The sequence below is a fragment of the Zonotrichia albicollis genome, chromosome 19, assembly GCF_047830755.1.
Source record: "Zonotrichia albicollis isolate bZonAlb1 chromosome 19, bZonAlb1.hap1, whole genome shotgun sequence".
In the NCBI taxonomy this organism is placed as follows: Eukaryota; Metazoa; Chordata; class Aves; order Passeriformes; family Passerellidae; genus Zonotrichia; species Zonotrichia albicollis.
The window spans coordinates 12,779,849-12,800,032 of record NC_133837.1 but is presented as its reverse complement, the minus strand read 5'-3'; the positions used below and the strand labels follow the sequence as shown (position 1 = coordinate 12,800,032).

At 58.0% G+C, this 20,184-nt stretch overlaps 2 protein-coding genes across 2 annotated transcripts in view; one reads left to right on the top strand and one right to left on the bottom strand.

Annotated features, from left to right (window-relative positions):
• The first annotated feature begins 120 nt into the window (after window positions 1-120).
• Window positions 121-779, top strand: NDUFAF8 (NADH:ubiquinone oxidoreductase complex assembly factor 8). Its single transcript, XM_074554823.1, has 3 exons — window positions 121-275; window positions 384-494; window positions 582-779. The coding sequence occupies exons 1-3, from the start codon at window positions 195-197 to the stop codon at window positions 600-602; spliced, it is 213 nt and encodes a 70-aa protein (XP_074410924.1). The 5' UTR covers window positions 121-194; the 3' UTR covers window positions 603-779.
• Window positions 780-20,184, bottom strand: part of SLC38A10 (solute carrier family 38 member 10) — a 31,262-nt gene continuing 11,857 nt past the window's right edge. The window contains exons 9-16 of the mRNA XM_074554821.1: window positions 18,936-19,047; window positions 18,651-18,757; window positions 13,637-13,790; window positions 6,130-6,300; window positions 5,165-5,626; window positions 4,546-4,629; window positions 3,801-3,980; window positions 780-3,551 (exon numbers count right to left, since the gene is read on the bottom strand). Coding sequence (XP_074410922.1) covers window positions 2,434-3,551; window positions 3,801-3,980; window positions 4,546-4,629; window positions 5,165-5,626; window positions 6,130-6,300; window positions 13,637-13,790; window positions 18,651-18,757; window positions 18,936-19,047 — 2,388 coding nt within the window. The 3' untranslated portion in view covers window positions 780-2,433. The remainder of the gene's footprint in view (window positions 3,552-3,800; window positions 3,981-4,545; window positions 4,630-5,164; window positions 5,627-6,129; window positions 6,301-13,636; window positions 13,791-18,650; window positions 18,758-18,935; window positions 19,048-20,184) is intronic.

Genomic DNA, 20,184 nt, shown 5'->3' with positions numbered 1-20,184 from the left:
TGAAGTTGACGCCTGAAGGAGGCGGGACATAAACAACCGGCATTTCCACCAATCAGAGCCGCCCGCGCCGAATGCCCAATTAAAGGGGCGTGGTTTTGGTTGGCTCTGCCCAATAGGCGAGCGCGGTGTGTGACGAGCGGGACGGGCAGCCAATCGCGGCCGCCCGGGCATGGCGGCGCCCATGCGGTGAGGCGATGTCGGGGCGCGGAGTGTGGCTGCGGGCGCGGGCGCGGCTGCGGCGCTTCCCGGCGGCGCTGGCGGCCTGCGGGAACCAGGTGGGGCCGGGGGAGGCACGGGAGGGCGGCTCCGGTGCCGGGGGGGCACAGGGGGGCGGCTGCAGGGGGTCCCGGTGCCCCCGCTCCGGTCCCGTGTGACTCCCGCAGGCCGCGGCCTACGGGCGGTGCGTGGCGGCGGCGGCGGCGGGGCCGGCGGAGCTGCGGCGGGACGCGTGCCTGCAGGAGTTCCAGGCGCTGCGGGAGTGCTTCGCCCGCGCGGTACGGCCCTGTCCCGGTCCCCGTGCCCGGTCCCGGTGCTGGCGGAGGGCGGCGGCCTGGGCCCGTCCTGACCGCGGCTCTTTGCAGGCAAAGGCGACGCCCAAGTGACCCCGGAGCCGCTGGTGGGGAGTGAGACCCTCCAAGCACCGGACTGTCCCCAAATGACGGAGCCCCCGCCCGGAGCCGGAGCTGCCATCCCGCTCCCCGGCCCGGAGGCGGCTCAGCTCCGAGCTGGGTGAAGGTCACAGATTTATTTTTATTTATTAAAAAAGAAAAGAATTCAGATCACAATGCTTCAGCTTATTTTATTGATGGGCTCAGCCCGCACTCGGGGCTCTCCGTGCCAGCGTCCCCCCCGCCCCGGGGAGCCGATCCCGGCGGGACAAGGCGGCTCCCGCCCAGGCCGGGGTGCCCGCGGCATTCCCAGAGCAGGAATGTCAGGAGCATCAATGTCAGGAGCATCTTTGGTCCCTTCTGTTCACACACAGAACAACGAGCAGGCGGCGGTGCCCCCGCGGGGCCGGAGCCGGCAGCACAGGGCACGAGGAGCCGATCGGGCTCCCTGGCACCGCAGGAAGGGAAGGCTGGATGTGGATGTGCCACAGCCCGGATCCCTGTCCCGGGACAGCCCTGGAGCTCCAGAGCCCGTCCCCGCCTCCCGGCCGTGCTGCTTGTGCTTGACGACAGCGTTAATGAAGAAGCTCGTTGGGTTCAGGGGTTTAAGGCCACAGTGTTCCGGGGGGTCTTCCCAAAGGACTCCCCAGGGGGCTTCCCTGTCACTCTGGGCTGTGACACCCCGGGAGCACCAGGCGGGGACGGTCCCACCCCGTGCCGGCTCTGCAGGGTCCCACTGGACACAGACTCGAGGTCGCCAAAGACATTTGGAGGTCGGGATAGAAAAGCCACCACAGTGATGAGGTCTGAGGGCTCCAGGCTGGGAATTCTCAGCCGGTCTAGGGACAGCTTTGGGACTGAATTCTGTACATTCGCAGGTCAGGATGTAAAAACACAAAACCCCAAAAAAAAAAACCCCAAGGGGTGAATCACGGGGAGCCTGAAACAACACAGAGCTCTTGGGGAAGCTCCTCCCTTCTTTGCTCACCAAACAAACTCCCAGAGGTGGAGCAGGGACCTGTCTGGATGCAGAACAGGGCGGGGGGAGGCTGGGAAGAGCACAGGGAACACAGGCAGAGGCAGGTGGAGCCCCTGGATCCACCTGGCCCTGCCATGCTTTCTCCCAAACCACTCACCTCCGGCAGGAGAATCAAGCTGGGTTGGGAAGGGTCATGGGGAAGTTGAGCTTCTTAATGCACTTTTGAGAGGGGAAATGGAGCTGGAGAGCACAGAGAGGAACACCAGGGAGGGCAGCAGGGGCAGAGCTCTGTGTGGTCCCAGTGTGTGCCAAGGAACCCCATCCCTGGGAGAGAGGCAGCACAACAGCAGTTGTGCCCAGTTAAGGCAGCGTTTCTACTAAATGAGGTTCCTAAACCACCACTGTGGCCCAGACAAATGAGGCTCTGCTCCCAGTCCAGCACTGGAGCGCTGGCTCTGCTGGTCCTCAGCTCACTGGGGTAAAGCCCTTCCCGAGGTGGGGATGGATCCCAGGTCCCCTCGGCACAGCCAGGGCCATGGAGCCCCTTCCTGCTTCTGAGAGGAGCTAGGAGATGGCTGGAGAAGGCAATTGGATGTGAATGAGATGCTGGAAAAGCTCCTTGGAGCAGCGGCCTGGCAGGGAGCCGAGGTGCATGGCAGCTCTGGAAGGCAGGGGACAGCAGGAATGTCACTTCCAGTGCCACCATCTCCTTGGCCACCCGCAGGCACACCCAGGGTGGCGCTCAGGGATCCAAGGAGATCCCGTGGATCCGAGCAAGGTGCAGCTGGCTCAGATCTCTCCGCACTCAGTGAGGCCGAGCCCTCCCTGCGGAGCACAGGCACACTGTCACGGGCTGGTGTCCTGTGTCACCTGCTGGATGTGGCGGCTGCGCACCAGGTGCTGCGCGCCCTCGGCCACCCGGCTCAGCCGCGCCTCCAGCGCGCTCCGCAGGTCGTTCACCTTCACGTCAGGGAGGGGGTTCAGGCCGATCAGGACCCCCCCTGCTCCTGCTGCAGCCTCCTCCCCGTCCTCCTCCTCCTCCTCCTCCTCCTCCTGGTCGGGAGGCAGCAGGTCCAGGTCCCGTCTCCTGCGCCGCAGGTCCAGCCCCCCCTGCAGCTTCAGCTCCCGGTTGGGTTTGACATCGCGCTCCGGCTGCTGTGGATCCCTGGGGGCGGCTGCTCCGTCCTCAGATTTCCCTGCTGGAGCGTCCTGAGGGGCACCGTTGGAGGGACCCCCATCCCCCCGGCCCTGCCGGCCGCCCGGGGGTTCCTCCCCGGGATCCTCCCCCTTCCCGTGCCCGTGGCCGGGCGGGTCCCGCTGCCGCCCGCCCGCTCCCTCGGCCTGCGCTGCTCTCGGCCGCTCCCTGTCCCGGGGGTGCTGCTCCCTCACTGCCACATTCCTGTTACTGGAAGAGTCCGACACCCCTGCCAGCTCCTTGGGCTCCACCTGACTCAGAGTTTTGGCTTTAAGGTCTGTTCCTGAGTCTCTTTCCAAGCCCTTTCCTGCTACTCCCTGAACTTTGGCAGCCCCCGGCTGTTCTCTTTGGATGGGAGCTGTAGCTGCTTCCACGGCTTTCAGGAAATTCTTCTTCTGGTGGACATCTCTTCCAGCTTTGGCTTCACGTTCTCCTCCCAAATCCTCCGCCAAGGCCTTTTTCTCCAGGTGGTTTCTGGCTGCTGGAACACGCTGGGCATCCCCGTGGAGGGGATCCCGGTTCTCCACGGGATTTTTCACAGCTCTCTCAATCTCCTGCAGCGGCACCTTCCGCTCCTTGGGAGCAGCCGCAGGAATGTCACGCTTCTGCCCAGCCTCCTCCACATTCCCCAGCACGTCCCTGTGCTGCCTGGTGGAATCGGGGGGCTGCTGGCCCAGCTGCTCCTTCCCGGCCGTGTCTCCCTTGGCTCCGAGGCCCTCGTCCTCCCTGCTCCTGGAAAGGGGCACGGCAGGCTCTGCCTGTGCTTCTGCTGCAGGACAAAACCCACATGGAAAACGTTTCTCAGGACATTCCCTTCTCCTGCCACCACATCCTGTGAGACACGAGATGGGGCCACGCAGGAGGAAGAGCAGAGCTGTGGGTATCCCTACAGAAATGGCCGTGCAAGGGGACTTTGCCACGTGCCAAAGGAGCTCAGATCTCTCCCAGTTTGATTTTAGAGCCGCTCTGAGCTGTGAGCACCCTCTGGAGGGCTCCTGCTCCCTGGCCATGTCCTTACCTGGCTTTGGCTTCTCCTCTGCCCCCTCCTCCTGCCGCTGCTGGTGGATCTCCTTGTGCTGCTCCTCGATCACTGCCAGCAGCTTTGCCTGCTGGTCCAGGAGCTGCTTGTGCTGCACCTGCTGCTCCTTGATCACCTGCAGCAGCACGTTGTGGTCCAGCAGTTTTGCTGGCCCTGCTTCTGGAAAAGGGGAAAAAGAGGAAGTAAAACCCCTGTGGCCCTCAGAAATCATGTCAGCTCTGGATGGGCTGCAAGGGCTCTCCTTGGCAGGAAGATCTGACTCCACAAACCCTGCCAGGAGAGAGAGAAGGAAGCTGGAAGAGGATGGGATGAGAGAAAGTCCACAAGCACACAAGTCCAAGCTCAGGCTCCAAGCCCCAATTGTCAGGCAGAGGTTGGAGGGAGGAGCTCAGCCCCAGGGACAGAGCAGCTGGGGCCTTGGGGGGAAGGAGCTTTTCCCTGTGATGTGTTCAGGTGTCCCCATGTGCACCTGCCCCTCCCACTGTCCTGCAGGAGCAGTTTCACTCCTGTCTCCCTCTTCCCAGGGCTCCAACACCAGGGAGCAGCCAGGCCTGGGTGCCAGCATGACTCAGGTCCCTGAGTGGCCCTGCCAGGTGTGCCAGAGATGGGACAGGCACCACCTGATGCTGTGCAGGGACTGTGGCCTCAAGACACCATCCTCCCACAGAGAGGGATCCGAGGAGATCCAAGCCCATCCCCACACACCCTGAGGACACACACTCACCCCCTGCTTTCTCCTGCTTCTCCTCGGTGTTCTGCTTCTCCAGCAGCTCTGTTCTCTCTGGGAGGGGCAGCTCCTGCTTCTCACCTGCAAAGGAAAGGGCCACAGAGCTTTGCTGTCAGTGCAGATGTTCCCTAGAACGCCTCCACGCCGTCCCGGCACCGCTCGCATCCAAGGCGCCGGCTGCGAGGGAAGTAATAAACCCAATATTTAACAACCCCGTGCCTGGTGGCAGCGAGCCAGCACTAACTACCTCGGCCAATTAACATGCAAGAACAGCTCTAACTGGCTTTTAGACGGGCACTTGGCAATGTGTTCCCTGTCAAGATCTCCCGGCTCCGTGTCCCCGGTGATTTGGGAGCCGTGCAGGAACAGCACGGCACCTGACATTTTGGCGGGTAGCGAACAACTGTTTGACAGCTCTTGCAGTAGCTGTCAAAGCCACCAGATTCCTCCCTTCCCGCAGCAGCTGCCGGAGGGGCTGTGCTCACTCACGTGCTCCACTCGTGGAGTTCAAAGGAAGCACCAGGATGGAGATGGGAATGACCAAATTGTCCCGACTCCAGGGGCACTACAGGCCCAGAAGAGATGGTTCAGATGAGCTGCTGTGAAAGGAGCTTACCAGGCTCTGCTTCCTTCTCCACAGGCCTTGCAGCCTCCTCTGCTTTCCTGGGGAGCTGGAGCTGTGCCTTGTCCCTCTCAGCAGCCTCGGCAGTGTCACCATCCAGCACGGCCGCCTGTGCCTTGGCTTCCAGCTTGGCTTCCCCTGGCTCCAGCTCCTTGTAGGGCGGCCTTCCCGCCTGCTGCAGCGCTGCCTCCGGGACCTTCTCCAGATTTGGGACGGGCCCACCAGTCCCTCCTCGCTGCTGGTTCTCAGCAGCCACTTCCTTGCCTTGCTTTGGGCCCAGTGCCTCCTTCTGGGCCTTCAGCCTGGCTGGCTCCTCCAGCAGACGGTCGCTGGCTCCTCCAGGAGCCGCTTTGTTCTCGCTGGATTCCTCCCGCTCCCGCCCCATGTCCACGACCACCTCATCGTGTGGGACCGGGGGCTCGTGGCGATGGGCCTCCCCCACGGGCACAGCAATCCCTGGGGACAGGCAGGGTCAGAGCAGCAGGTTCCCAGCACACCCAGCACACCCAGTACACCCAGCACACCCAGTACACCCAGTACACCCAGCACACCCAGCACACCCAGCACACCCAGTACACCCAGCACACCCAGCACACCCAGCACACCCAGCACACCCAGCACACCCAGTACACCCAGCACACCCAGCACACCCAGCACACCCAGCACACCCAGCACACCCAGCACACCCAGCACACCCAGTACACCCAGCACACCCAATACACCCAGCACACCCAGCACACCCAGCTCCATGCTGCCCCTGTCCAGCCCTTCCTTCTCTCCCTCATCTGGAGGCCACGTTCCCCACAAACCTCCAGAGCATCAAACACTAAATCACCTTCAATCCACCAACAGCACCACGGAGGTGCACTGAGGGGAGGGTAAGGAGGAGAGGTCAGGATCTCAGTCTCAGAGTCCCACAACACACACAAACCCCCAGCTCCCAGTCCCGCTCCCTTTACCTTGATCAGGACGGTCCAGCTGCACTTTCTCTTCCACCTTCCCTCTCTCCTCCTCCCTCTTGGGCACCTGCACGGGCACCTTGATCTGTGGCTGCTCCATCTCCTCCTTCTCCTCAGGCACTTTGGGTTTGTCACGGTCATCCTCGGGCTCCTCCACCACCGGGTTCTGCTCTGCAAACACAGCATGGGGACAGGGATGAGCTGTGGGAGCTGGGAATTGCTGTGTCTGTCCCAATCCCTTCACCCACCCAGCCCAGCTGCTGATTTCCCTCCAGCCTCAGCACGGTGGGGCTGGGGGAGGTTCTGCTCTGGGGGCCCTGGTTGTTTTCCCTGTTGTGGGTTTGTATGGAGCTGCTGGAAGGGAAGAGTGGCACGGATGGAGCAGGGATGGAGAGGAGATGGAGCAGGGATGGAGAGGGGATGGAACAGGGATGGAGAGGGCATGGAGAGGGCATGGAACAGGGATGGAGGGGGATGGAACAGGGATGGAGAGGGGATGGAGCAGGGATGGATAAGGAACGGACCGGGAATGGAGCACGGGTGGAGCCGAGATGGATAAAGGATGGAGCAAGGATGGAGCAGGGATGGATAAAGGATGGAGCAGGGATGGATAAGGAACGGAGCAGGAATGGAGCAGGGATGGAGCAGGGATGGATAAGGAACGGACCGGGAATGGAGCAGGGATGGATCCGGAATGGAGCGGGAATGGAGCAGGGATGGATAAAGGATGGAGCAGGGATGGATAAGGAACGGACAGGGAATGGAGCAGGGATGGAGCAGGGATGGAGCAGGGATGGATACGGAACGGAGCGGGAATGGAGCAGGGATGGATAAGGAACGGAGCGGGAATGGAGCACGGGCGGAGGCGGCTGCTGCTGCGAGGCAGTGCCACCAGATGTCAGCATCCCCCCGGCTCCCTGCCCCAGACCCCGGCTCCGGGAGAGCCCGAGCTGGAATCCAGACCCGGATCCCGCGGCACTGGGAGAGGCAGAGCTGCGATCCAGCCCCGAACCCCCCAACACCAGAACCCGAGCTGGGCTCCAGCCCAGCTCCCACCCTCCTGCTGCTGTTTGCTGTGAAACGTCTTAAAACCTCATTTATTTTGATTTTTCTCCCCCTTTTTAGTGCCCGAGTGTTCCCACAGCCCTTCAGATGCCTCTCAGAGGAGGGGTGGGGAGGTTTCCTTTTCTTAAAAGTTTTGAGGAGGGGGACTAAACAACAGGCATTAATTAGGGGAAACTCCTGAGGGAGAAGGGGGAGTTTTCCCCCACCTTGCCCTCAAAGAGACAGAATGTTTTTGGAAGACACATCCCAGTCAAACCAGTCACTGTGTTCAGCACTGGTATGACCAGCGGATTCCACATGGAATCTTTTGCACATTCCATGGGATGGGAAGGGTCCCTTCCACCCCCAGCATGGCAGAAAACCCACACAGGGAGTGAACTCTTCCTTTGGAGAGCAGCAGAGAAGGAAATCGAATTGTTTCCCAGCACTGAAGTTGTTCTGCAGATTTTTTTCCATCCAACAAACTCTTAAAAAAAAAAAAAATCTATCTTCTGTAACAAAAAAAAATTCCCAACTCTTTCCCCCTTCGCCCTCCCCCGTGTGATTTCCTTTGGGGAATTAATTCTATAAACATCTTTCCATTTTCTCCTCCCCCTCCGCAGGGCTGGTGCGATTTATTACGAGATGAACTCATGGGAAAGAAGGGATTGCCACAACTTCAGCTGCGTGGGCCTTGCCTGAGCTGGGGAGGGGGGGGAACAACAAAAATTCACAAAAAATTAAGTACAAACTCCTGGCCCAGAGGGATCTGTGCCAGCAGGACCTTGAGCCTCTCAGAAATGCGGAGTCCAGCCCGAGCTCCACGCCCAGAGCAGGGACGTGTGCGGGGCTGGCCAGATTTCCACGTTCCTTCGCTTGGGGAGTGATGGTGGGAGGGGAAAAGCACTCGGATTTTCTGAGAAATTCGAGTCCAGTACCCAAGGGTCCCCCTCTCCATTGAGGGACTTCCCAGGGTTCAGCAAGTCAGGGCAGGACGCTCCTCCTTTTCAGGAAAAGCTGGGCTGCAGGAACCGGTGCCCAGCCCTGGCCAGGGGCCCTGGGAAGCGGGAGGCCGAGGCCGGGGAGGGGAGCTCGGCACGGCTGCGGATGTTCCCAGCTCAGTCCTGGCCCCGGTGCAAGAAATTATTTACTCTATTGGAGGAAAGTTTCTCGTTAATTGGTTCATGGAGGCGGGAGATGGCTCCGGTCGGAGAGGAGCGGACGATCCAGAGAACCCCAGCGCAGGCAGGGCTGCTCACACAGCGACCAGCTGAGCAGTGAGAGGATGTTCACGGGGAAAGGAAAAGGAACGAGGGGCAAATAAAAAGGAACGAGGGGGAAATAAAAAGGAAGAGAGGAGGAAATAGAAAGGAATGAGGGGGAAATAAGAAAGGAGGAAATAAGAAGGAAGAGAGGAGGAAATAAGAAGGAAGGAGAGGGAAATAAGAGAAGAAGAAATAAGAAGGAAGGAGGGGGAAATAAGAGAGTAGGAAACAAGAAGGAAGAGAGGAGGAAATAAGGAAGGAGGGGGAAATAAAAAGGAATGAGAGGGAAATAAAAAGGAAGAGAGAAGGAAATAAAAAAGGAAGAGAAGAGGAAGTAAAAAGGAATGAGGGGGAACTAGAAGGAAAAGAGGAGGAAATAAGAAGGGAGAAAAGGAAATTAAAAGGAAGGAGGGAAATAAGAAGGAAAAGAGGAAGAAATAAGAAGGAAGGAGGGGGAAATAAGAAAGGAGGAAATAAGAAGGAAGAGAGGAGGAAATAAGAAGGAAGAAGAGGGAAATAAGAGAAGAAGAAATAAGAAGGAAGGAGGGGGAAATAAGAGAGTAGGAAACAAGAAGGAAGAGAGGAGGAAATAAGAAGGAAGGAGGGGGAAATAAAAAGGAATGAGAGGGAAATAAAAAGGAAGAGAGAAGGAAATAAAAAAGGAAGAGGAAGTAAAAAGGAATGAGGGGGAACTAGAAGGAAAAGGGGAGGAAATAAGAAGGGAGAAAAGGAAATTAAAAGGAAGGAGGGAAATAAAAAAGACGAGAGGAGGAAATAAAAAGGAATGAGGGGAGGAAATAAAAAGGAAAGAGGGGGAAATAAGAAGGAAAAGAGGAAGAAATAAGAAGGAAGGAGGGGGAAATAAAAAGGAAGACAGTAGGAAATAAAAAGGAAGAGAGGAGGAAATAAAAAGGAATGAGAGGGAAATAAGAAGGGAGAGAGGAGGAAATAAAAAGGAAGAGAGGAGGAAATAAAAAGGAATGAGAGGGAAATAAGAAGGAAAAGAGGAGGAAATAAGAAGGAAGGAGGGCGAAATAAGAAGGAAGGAGGGGAAATAAGAGAGGAGTAAATAAGAAGGAAAACACGGGAAGCTTTCCTTGCCAGCAGGACGCAGAGGAGTTAATCCAGCAGGTGAACCCCCGCGGGCCCAGGGCAGCCCGAGGGGCCGGGGGAGGCCCCGCTCTGCTCCGGGAGTGTCCCTGGCAGCTTCCACCATAAATCAGGCAGAGGCACGTTCCCCGCTCTGCTAACAATGCAGGAAAAGCCCAAAACACAAACAAAACACAAACCCAAAAGTCTCCACGCCGCAATAAGGCCAAGCTGCCTCGAAGCCATCATTTGCTCAGCGGGAGACAAAATTAAGTTCATCATCAGGGCGTGAATTAACAACCTCTCAGGCTGCCTGGAAATCCATCCGGGGCTCCGGCTGCTTTGCAGGGAAGAGTTTTGCTGGGGCTCTGCCTCTCTTCTTTGCCCTCCAGGTCCCTTTGGAGCGTCCTCCAGGAACGCTGCGCCTCGTCGTGTTTTATGGGCGGCCTTGGACAGTACAGACAAGGCCTGAGAGGCTGTAAAAGCTTTTTGGCTCCCAAGGAGAGGCCGGGGTGTGAGGCAGCACCGAGAGGCTTCGCTCTGACCCCCCGGCTCTCCGGCAGCTCTGCTCACACGAGGAGAAGCCAGGGCGTCCTGCAGCTGATTTGTGTGTGTGCGTGCCTGGGTGTGTTGTGGTTTGGCAACAGCCTCTCCAGGCTGCCATAAAATTTCATGATTAGCAACCTAAAAGCTTCCCCTCTCCCCCTGCTCCTGGTTCGGATCGTTGCAATGGTCCCAGCCAGGCACTAAATCCCTCCTCACGCGTTTTTCCAGCCTCTCAGAGCTGAAATGTGCTTCCACAGCCCCTGCCCTGGGCAGAGGCAGCGGGATGGGCCCTGCTGCGCTCGCCCCCAGTGCAGGTGGAGCCTTAGGGACAGCACAGGGAGCTCTGGGACTCACCCCCCACTCCAGGGTGTCACCCCAGGGCTGACCAGGGACACGGCGTTCAGGACCTGCTTGCGCCAGTGCAGCTCCAGATCTGCTGAAATTCCTTCATTGCATGATATGGAGCAAGATGCAGGAGCCTGTGCCAAGGAAAACGGAGCCCAGCAAGCGGGGCAGAGGGCTGGGGGCACACTCTGCCCTGGGACGTGCTGAGCACCAGGAGCAGGGCAGGGCCAGGCCCTCCCCGGGGAGCCCCCGGCCCAGCTGCGCCTCCAGGAGCCCTCCCTCCCCCCGAAACGGGTCCAGATTTCACAAGGTTATGGAATGGCATCCCTGAAATTAGTTCACAGTTGTCTCCTGACGCACCAGCAGTAAAAACCAACCCAAATTACCAGAGGCTGCTGGTTCCTTTTCTGTGTCACAGGCACTATGAAAAGCTCGCTCGCACAAAGCACCAGGGAGAGCCGCGGCGGAGCCAAGCTGTTCCTGCAGGATGCAGGAGCCACGTTCCACACACCCCCGGGGCTGCTCCAGCGGGGAATGCCGGCAGGGACCGTGGGCAGCTCGCTGCTGGGGGGCAAAGCACGGGCATGGAGGGTGCAGGGATGCACTACACAACCCCAAATTTTACCCTAATTCAAGTAACAGAGCCCACCCCAGTCCCCAGGACAGCGGGATGGCCGGAGCAGGGTGCCCAGCACACCACACCGGGAAAAGGGCTCTTGCACAAGGAGCCTGAATCAGGGCTTTGTTACCCAACATTGCACAACAGCAGGGAGAAGATGAAGCAGCAACGATCAAGTAAGGAGCTGAAAAATATTACAAAATCTTAATCCCCCCCGAGACCCTCGAGGGTGCTTTAAATACGGAGAGAAATTGCCTAATTAGCTTTTTTTTTTTTTTTTTTTTAATGGATAATTGCCTTCCTGAGCTTTCAGAGGCAGCTTAGCAACCTTTTAACAGAGGCGCAGCCGCGGCAGGACGGGGCTGGAAGGGGTTTTATCCCTTTCCCGAAGAGCTGCTGACAGTAAAACCTCCAGCACCACAGGCTGGGGCTGTAATGGGCACTTGGGTGTCGTTAGGAAAAACACGATTCCGAGGCCGCTGGTCAATACGTGTTCACATAAAAGGCCAATGTTCTAATATTCATAATCCCCGGGCCCACGGGGCAGGGCTTTAATGAAAGTCTCTCCAGTTCTGGGCTCCACAACATCAAAGAGGCCAATAAAACTCCTCTCACACGCTGACAGGCGGGAGGCAGACGGGGAAGGCAGCGCTGGGGGAAGGCCCTGCGGTTTGCCTTGGATGGGGCAGCACGGGCAAGGGCACGGAGCAAGCCTGTGTCCAGGGAAGGGACTGAGCACCCTGTGACCCAGATGCACCTTGTGCCTGGAAGGAGAGGTCTGGAAGAAACTTCCACCCAGGAGAAGGGCTGGGAGCAGCATCCTGCAGCCAGGAAAAGGACACCCTGTGCCCAGGGAAGGGGCTGAGCAGCCAGCAGGGCTGAAGCCGTGGGATCCTGCTGAGCCCCGGCTGCGGAATTCGGCCCATCCGGAGGGCACCCAGGTGCAGCCCTGCCTGCATCCTGCGGCCCTGCAAGGACAGGATGCAGCTGCTGCGGCAGCTCCTGCTCTGCAAAACAAGGCGGGCGAGGACGAGGGGGAGCCGCGGCGGGGGATGAAGGGCACCATTTAACGCCTCTCATTGCTAGTCAAGCCGACATCCTGCAGAGGCACAGGGAGGCACAGATCCAAGGAATAGCAGTGCCGGCTCTCCCGGGGCAGCCCCATGGCCACCCTGCAGGTCCTTGTCCTCCCATCTTCCTCCTCTTCCTCCTCCCCAGAGAGGGAGCTCCATTGGCAAAGGGACCCCAGGGGACAGCTGAGCTTTCTCTCAGAACTGCAGGGCTCCTCCCTGGGAAGTTTATGAGCCGGGAGCACTAAACCCGCCTTCCTCCCGGGTGGGATTATTTAATCCAGCAGCACTCAGAGCTGCTGCCGGCGGGCCCGGGATCGCTGGGGTGATCAGAGCCTGGCATCCCGCTCCACCGCCCCGGCTCACGCCGAGAAGGGGAGAAGATTCAGCAAACTCCTGCAGACACCGTGTTTTATGGGGTTTTTTATTTTCCCAGTCAGAACACGTGTCATTAGCGATTCCTCCTGAAAGGAGCAGCTGTTCTTTGGCCATTACTGCTCCAAAATTAACCAAGACGGAAGAATTCAATCGCATCCCTCCTCCAGGCCCTGCTGAGGGCTCCATTAAGGGACTGGGAGCGTCTTTTGCTCGGAGTTCACCGGCACCCGCATGCCCGGGAAGGCACACACGGCCTTGAGTAAGCCACGAGCAAACCACAAGTAAACTCCACGGCGGAGCAAGCCCAGAGTGAATGTTATCGGCAGCAGCACCGGTGTGGGAGACGCTCCAAGCTGCCGGGCAGGAACCCAGCCAAGAACCAGGAGGGAGGATAATCTCCACAAGAGCCAGCCCCTTTCTCCCTTCCGCTCTCAATCTCTGCGAGGATATTTCAAGGCCTCCAAAGAATAAAAAAAATAAAAAATAAAACCCCACAGGAGCAGGAGGAAACAAAAGTGCAGCGAAGGAACAGGACGCCGAGGGGCAGCGCGGGGTCAGGCGGCACCTGCGCGCCACGGCCTCGCTCCGCGGCAGCTGGGAAAGGGAGGAGCGGCCGTAATTCCATCAGCAGCCCCAGCAAACAAATAATAAATAACAAGGACCGGTAAACAAAGCTGAGGCATAATCACAGGCTTTGTCAGAGGGAAAGAAGAGGCCAAATTTATACCCTCGGCACCAAAAAAAGAGGCAGTTCCCATAAATTTCCCTTCCTTCGAGGGTGATGGATGGATGGATGGATGGTCCTTGGGCTGGCACAGGGAAGAACAGTCCTGTGGGCCAGGTGGGCACTGGGCTCATCCCAAACAGGGATCGCTGCTCTGTCCCTCCAGGGGATCCCAGGCCTGCACCACACCCTTCCCTTCCCAAAAGAACAGCTCCCACAATGGACCACTGGAGGTCACAGCGGCTTTTCCAGCAGACCAAAGTGCAGCTTTTCCTGGGAAAAGGCCCCAGGAAGCTGGGAAGATGCACAGAGCTGCCTGCAGATTACCCTGCTTCCACCACACTTTAAAAAAACACCCAAATTTCTCCTTCTTTTTAAGAGTTGACCTGGGAACAGGGCTGGGAAACCCAACTCCAGCAGCACATACCTGGAAGTTTGACTGAATCCTGGTCAATTCTGCTCTCCTCCCTGTCCAGGTGCTCCAAGCCCACTGGTTCTGTCCTCACAGGGGTGTCCTCAGTGGCAGACAGGGTGGTGTAGGTGCTGATCACCAGCATGCCCAGCCCAATCCACAGGATCATCTGCACAGAGGGACAGAAGGACAGTGAGCACAGGAAATCCAAGGGGACTGCTCCCCACGGCATTCCCACGGTGCCTGCACAGAATGCCAAGCTCAGCACGGTGACATGTGTTAGGGAGAGAAGAGAAATGTCAAAGGGAAACGGGAAAACCAGTTGCTCCTGGCTGAGGTTCATTTTTGGGTGTAGAGCCATGGGAATGGAAGCTGTTGGAATGGAAGCTGTTGGAGGCTGGAAGCTGTTGGAAAGGCTTTGGAAGGGCTCAAAAGTGAGTGAAGTGAGTGGGCAGGACCCAGGGATAGGAAAATGCATGTGGCAGACAAGTCCTACTGCAAAGACTCATTTCCTGGTATTCCCAGCATGAGAACTCCATGAAATCAGGTCTGGCTGAGCACAGAGAGCCTGGCCTGGTTACAGCCCCAAACCATTCCAGGCAGCTGCTTCAAAATCCTTGGGTTTGAAAGCAAGGCTAACATGTCCACACACAGATCCTGGTCCCAGGGCTCAAGAAGCTGCTGAGAAATGACTCCCTGATTCCCAGAAAGCCAGGATCAAACAGGGTAAAAATAGAAGGCTGGAATCTGGATCCCATGGAGGGAAGGGCTCTTGGAATTCCTCTACCTCAAAAAGGAGAAAGTGATGAGCAGCAAAGGAATTTTTACAGCTTGTTATGTGATGACAAATTGATCTAAAAGGCTCTAATTCCATATGAGTCATAGGAAGTGTTGGATGGCACTTGGACAACCTGGTCTAGTGGAAGATGTCCCTGCCCATGGCAGGAGGAGGAGCTGAATGAGCTTTAAGGCCCCTCCCAACCCAAACCATTTCATGATTCCACGACTCCCCATCCTCACTGCGCAGATTTACATCCCAATTCACAAAAAGCACAACAAAAAGATGCTTCTCAGTGTGGGGAAAACCAAGAACGGCCACAGGGAGCACTTCACCACTGGAAGAGCTGCCAGAAAACTGCAAATCAGGGGGAGAGGTGAAATTGGAAGGAGGAATTAAAACATTGGCACTTGCAGAGGGGAGGAGGGGCCGGTGCTTTCCTCACCCACTGGGGGAGGTGACCCAGAAGGGAGCGGCGTGGTCAGAGTGGGCTCAGGGGAGCGCGCAGGGCCCGTTCCCAGCACGCCCCGCAGACAGCCCGACGCCTTCGGAAGGAAAAGGCTGGCGGGACGTGGAGCAGCTCTGCACCAGGGGCAGCGTGGCCAGGGAGCACAGGCCAGACCTTAGAGCTGCTGCAGAGGAAACGGGAGCAGAATGTGCTGCCTGCCTTGCCCGGGGTGCACAAAGAGCAGATATCCTGCCATGCACCCCCCCGGCCCCGGGCGAACGCCGAGTCAGCAGGTCCTGCACTGCTGCCCTGGGCTGAGCTGCTCCACTTCCTCCCCTCCCACAATCCACAGCCCCGGCACAAATGCATTTTGTGCCTGGGAGGTTGTTCTGGCACTTTCCAGAAACAACAGCGCAGAGGAAGAGCGTTTCCACAAAGAGGATCTATTCTGGTGCCACAGGAACCAGGAGCAACGTGGGAGAGGAGGGAGCTGTAGGAAACGGCTGAAAACATTAAATGCTTTAAAAGGATTTTTGTTGTTTCTTATCTTGGTGGGGAACCAGGGGCTCAAATGGCTCGGATTGAAGCCCCTTTGATTGTTGCACATTTGGAGTTCAGCTGCGAGCTCCCGGAGCAGCGGGTACGGGCACACGTGGCAGCCGGAGACAGGCTGGGCTGTCCCTGAGCCGCCCTCACCCCCTCCTCACCTACCCCCTCCCCAGCTGAAGAGCAGAATAAAGAGGGCCACGATTTGGCTTCATTCCACGGAGATGCTTATGCCATGGAAAAGCAGGCGGGTTGTGCTCAGGGGACCACCAAGGCAACTGAAGGAACGGGACTGAGGGCTGCAAGGACGCGAGCGCTCAAGGAACCAATCCAGGCAGAGGAGCCACCAATGCCCAGAGCATCCAGAGAGATCCTGCAGCGAGGGGAGGCTCAGCACTGCAAGGCACTTCTGAGCCAAGGGGAGTGATCTCCCCCAGAGCCAGTGATCCCACTGAGAGCAGAGCACTTTCTGCAGAAGCCCCTCTCAGCACAGACACAGGAGAGGCTGTGGGAAGCCCTGGGGCAGCTCAGCATGGCTAGGACACATTTCCCGGGAGCCACGCTCGGAGCACGGACAGGAACCCAGCAGAGGAAGTTCACGCTGCCATTTCCTCGGCCCGTCGTGCTCCCCTGGCCCTCCTTCCTCCCAGAAATGATCCAGCCCTGCAGAGCAGAGCCATTAGCTCAGCCCTGTCCTGCAGCCACGGGAAGCAAACACGCTGCATTTGTGTGGCGTGACGCCATCCCCGTCCTCCTCCTGGACACCAGCGAGCGCTCCGAGGGACGGAGTCATGGCCAAGGAATGCAGAGCCCCGGTCACTGCCAGCCCCCTCCTCAGAGATGCTGTGTTTGGGGGGCTGCACCCCTGCACGTGCTGCTGGGGAAGGTGTGCTGGCCCCTGTGCTGCCAGGGATTGCAGAGGGAATCTCTTTTCCACCCGCACAGGGGCGAGCCCAGGGGTCACTTCCTGACCTCCGGCAGCTCCTCTTCCGCAAGTGGGACAAGAGCAGCTCCGGCCTCCCTAGGAGGGGCCTCTCGGACAAGCTTGTGTCAACACTGGGAAGGCAACACCTTCCTGCTGGCAGCTCCACTCTGCTCACAGAGCCCCACACGGCCCAGAGCAGCTCGGCCAAACCGGGGCTCGCGGGGAGCAGCGGGACGTGGACCTTTACAGCAACAGATGCTAAACCACAAGAAAGGGAACACTCTCCATCCCTGCTTCACTCACAGCGCTGTGTGCCTGACTCTGGGCTTTTTAACTGCTCTGGGACCTGCCTTTCCAACCCACCCCTTCCAACCAGGGCACTCCCAGCCCAGCCCAGCTGAGCAGCAGCTTCAATCCTTCCCAGCTCCTCAGCAGAAGCCTTTTGCTGGCCAGCAAACATCTGCCCATTTCCCTCCCCCATCTGAAATCCTCTTCATTGCATTTAGTGTTTCGCAGGCTCAGTTTGCACCTCTCCTGCAAAAACCTGGCCTTTCACGTCACCACCTGCCCCACACTGGACGCTGCTGGGTGCCAGAAGTGGCCCGATAAAAGCAGCCAGTCCTCAGCAGCACAAGAGCCAAGATAACCCAGAGAAGTGTAAAAGCTGGCGCTGAGGTTTGCTGCTCTGAAGGAGCTAAAGCTGATGCAGGGAAGGAGGGAAAACGTCCCTGTACCCTGTTTGGACAGGGACAGGAAGGGAAGGACAGCTGAGCCCAGGGCTGGCATTCTCCCCCCGCCCGCCACCTTCCTCAGGAGCTGACTTTGATGGAGTGGAGCACCTGATCAAAGGAGTGCAGGAATGAAGGAGGAGACCAAAGACAGAGCTCCAGGGAAAGAATAAATGAGCCTTTGCAAAGACCTGGAGGGAGGAGAGGCCGGGCTGGGAGCTGGGCTGTGGAGGCGGGGAGGTGCTGAGCAGGGCGGGCAGGTGTGTTCTCGCTCCGAGCAGGAATGCAAACCTGACAGGCCATGGATCACTCAGGGAAGGCTGGACAGCTTGCTGCCAGCCCCTCGACAAGTAACCCGGGGCCTGATGCTTTAGATAAGCCCTTCCTCCTTTGTGGGGATTTCTGCAGGACAAACATCCCCCTGAGCCTCGTGACCGGCTCTGGGGTCAGGCATTGTGAGGGCCCCAGTGTCCCACCCAGCAGCCGGGCTGAGAGCTCAGCCTGTCCTGAGTGCAGCCCCGAGGCACTGCAGGGAAACAGCTCTGGCTCAGCCGGAATAGAAAGCAATTCTTGAAAGTGCTCTTTGTTTCCCTGAAAAACCCAGGCTGGCATTCAGACTCCTGCTCGGGGTTTCGCTCAAAGAAGTTTGGAGCTAAGTGTCAGAATTCCGAGTGAAAGCTGGAAAGTTGGACTGCTTCCTTGTGTCAGGGAAAGCACAGGGAAGAAAAAAAACACACCCTGCTTAAAAAATTCACGTAGGTTTGCAAAGCCACAAGTCATTAAGCAGAGAACAAGCCACCAATTCTGTGGGCCCCACAAAAACGTGCTGCTCTCCCCTGCTGACTCCACACTGTGCCCAAAACCTTATTCCCAGCCCAGAACTGTCCTGACTGGGAATGTTGGGACAGAGGCCTGTGAAAAAGGCAGTGGATTAAATTATTGTTAGGGAAAAAAACCCAAAACCTGTTAATTTCAGCCCACGGTATTTGCAGGAGCAGAGAGATCAAGCCTAGCAAAGAGCCACTTTGTTTCAGTCCCTGAGGAGGCCAATTCAAACTGGAGCAAAAGGAAAAGTTAAACTTCTAACAGCCTCTGAACGACCCCAATCCCTCAGAAAATCAATTCCTGAAGCAACACCTCTATGTGTGTGTTCCTTTTTACTATTATTTTGGTTGAAAGCAGAAAGCTGAGGGTCGGCAGCACAAACCACACCGTGGAGCCCTGTTTGTTTTACCCAGCCAGGGCAGGTTGGGATGTGAGGCTTTAAGGTTTTACAGGCTGCCTGGATTTCCTGTTCTGAGGATCCAAACTCTGAATCCCACCCCGAGGAGGACTGGAAGCAGCATTTTATGCACAAAATGACTGTTTCACTTGCTGCTGGAGGGAGAAAAAGAGCTGGTGTTCCAGCTTGGGCCAGCACCTCTGCCACTGTCTGTGCATCCCCAGGTGGTGGACACCCACCCAGAACAGCTCCCACCTGTACTGGGCAGACTGGAGGGGAGGCTGGAGGAGGTGCTGAGCAGTTTCTGTGCTGCAGCCAAATGAAGCACGTTCCCAGGCTCTGCAGAGGGCTTAGGGGGATGTCAAGCAGCATCAGCACTGACCTGTGAACAAAGCGCATTCTTGTGGATCTTCTTGTAAATAAGAGCTGGGCAGATGAAACAAATGAGGCTTCCCATGGTCGCACCTGTCAGGCCCAGGACTGTTTCCACTGGAGAAAAAGAGGAAAAGTCAGCAAAGGTCTTTTCCAGGAGTGCCAGAGCAGCAGCACGGGACAGCTGCCAGAGCCCCCGGGCAGGATGGGGTGTGAGTCTGATCACCCCAGCCAGGAAAACAAACAACAGAGCCCAGAGAAAGCAGCCAGCCCTTGTTCCCAGCTCCTCACTCACCATTGGGGATCATGATGCCTCCGACCATGGTTCCAAACACAACAGCCAGCGTCAGGGCTTTGAAGCGCAGCGGGGGCATGTAGCCCCCGGCAGCGAAGGTGCCGTCCTTCTGCTGGGAGGGCAAGGGTGGAGAGGGGAGAGTTAGCTCTGGTATTGCAGCCCCCAGCCCCTCAGCAATTCCCTCAGCCCCCCAGCAATTCCCTCAGCAATGCTGCCTGCAGCTCCAGCCCATCCCAGCCGTGATCCCCTCAGCAGGGACTCAGGGAACAGCCCAAGGGCAGGAGGAAGGAGCTCAGGGGTGCAGCAGGAGGGAGAGCTCTGGCTGTGCTAGGGAGAGGTGTTCCCCAGCAGCTCAGGGAGCAGGGCCATCCCCTGCACAGTGTGACATGGAGACACCCCAGGGAGAGCACAGGGGAGGGTGGGTGCTGCTGGGCAGCTGCTGGAGGAATTCCAGAGGCCCTCTGCTTCCCATCCCACCCCACCTCCCGAGAGGGAGGTGTGGAAGGCAGAGGCCCCAGTGTGCCCTGCAGACCCAGCAGGTCCCAGCTCTGCTGCTGCTGCACAGATGGGGGAGGAAGGCAAAGCGACACCTCCAGAGCCCAGCCAGCCACGAGCCGAGCCCAGGCGAGATCCAAAGTGCTCCCAAGTGTTTCCAGCGCTTCCTCCTCTGCACCCGCTGGCTCTCACCGAGCCTGCCCCCATCCTCAGGCCCTCCCAACGTGAGAAAAGAGCCGGGGGCTTCTCACAGGCAGAAGTGGCAGGATTTAGGGCTATAAATTGCTCAAGTTTTATTTCCTGCCTAAGAGGTTTCTATTTATGCGGATACACAAAGGCCTCAGAACATTCCCACAATCTCCCAGTGTTATTTGCTGAATCCCATCGGCGCGCTCCGCGCGCACAATGCACAGAGGAGAACACGCCACTGCCACAAGGGACCCACAGTCTCCAGCACACAGACCAGCCTCAGTCACAAAGGCTGCCTGAGGAGCTGGCCCTGGGAAAGGTGGAACGTGTGGGAGAGGGCTGGATCCCACATCCCACCGCCCGCCCCGGCACCGCAGCCCGCGAGGCGCTGGAGGAAGGGGACATCCGAACCCAGGGAGGAAAGAGCTGCTCCAGGGCTGCTGACAAAGCTGCTGGGTGAGAATAATGGAGCAGGAATCAGCAGGCACACAAGGAAGCAACAAGAAATGGGGCTGGGCTGGGCTCTGAGGCCAGGAACGGGAGCTTGAGCTCAATGAATTGGCCA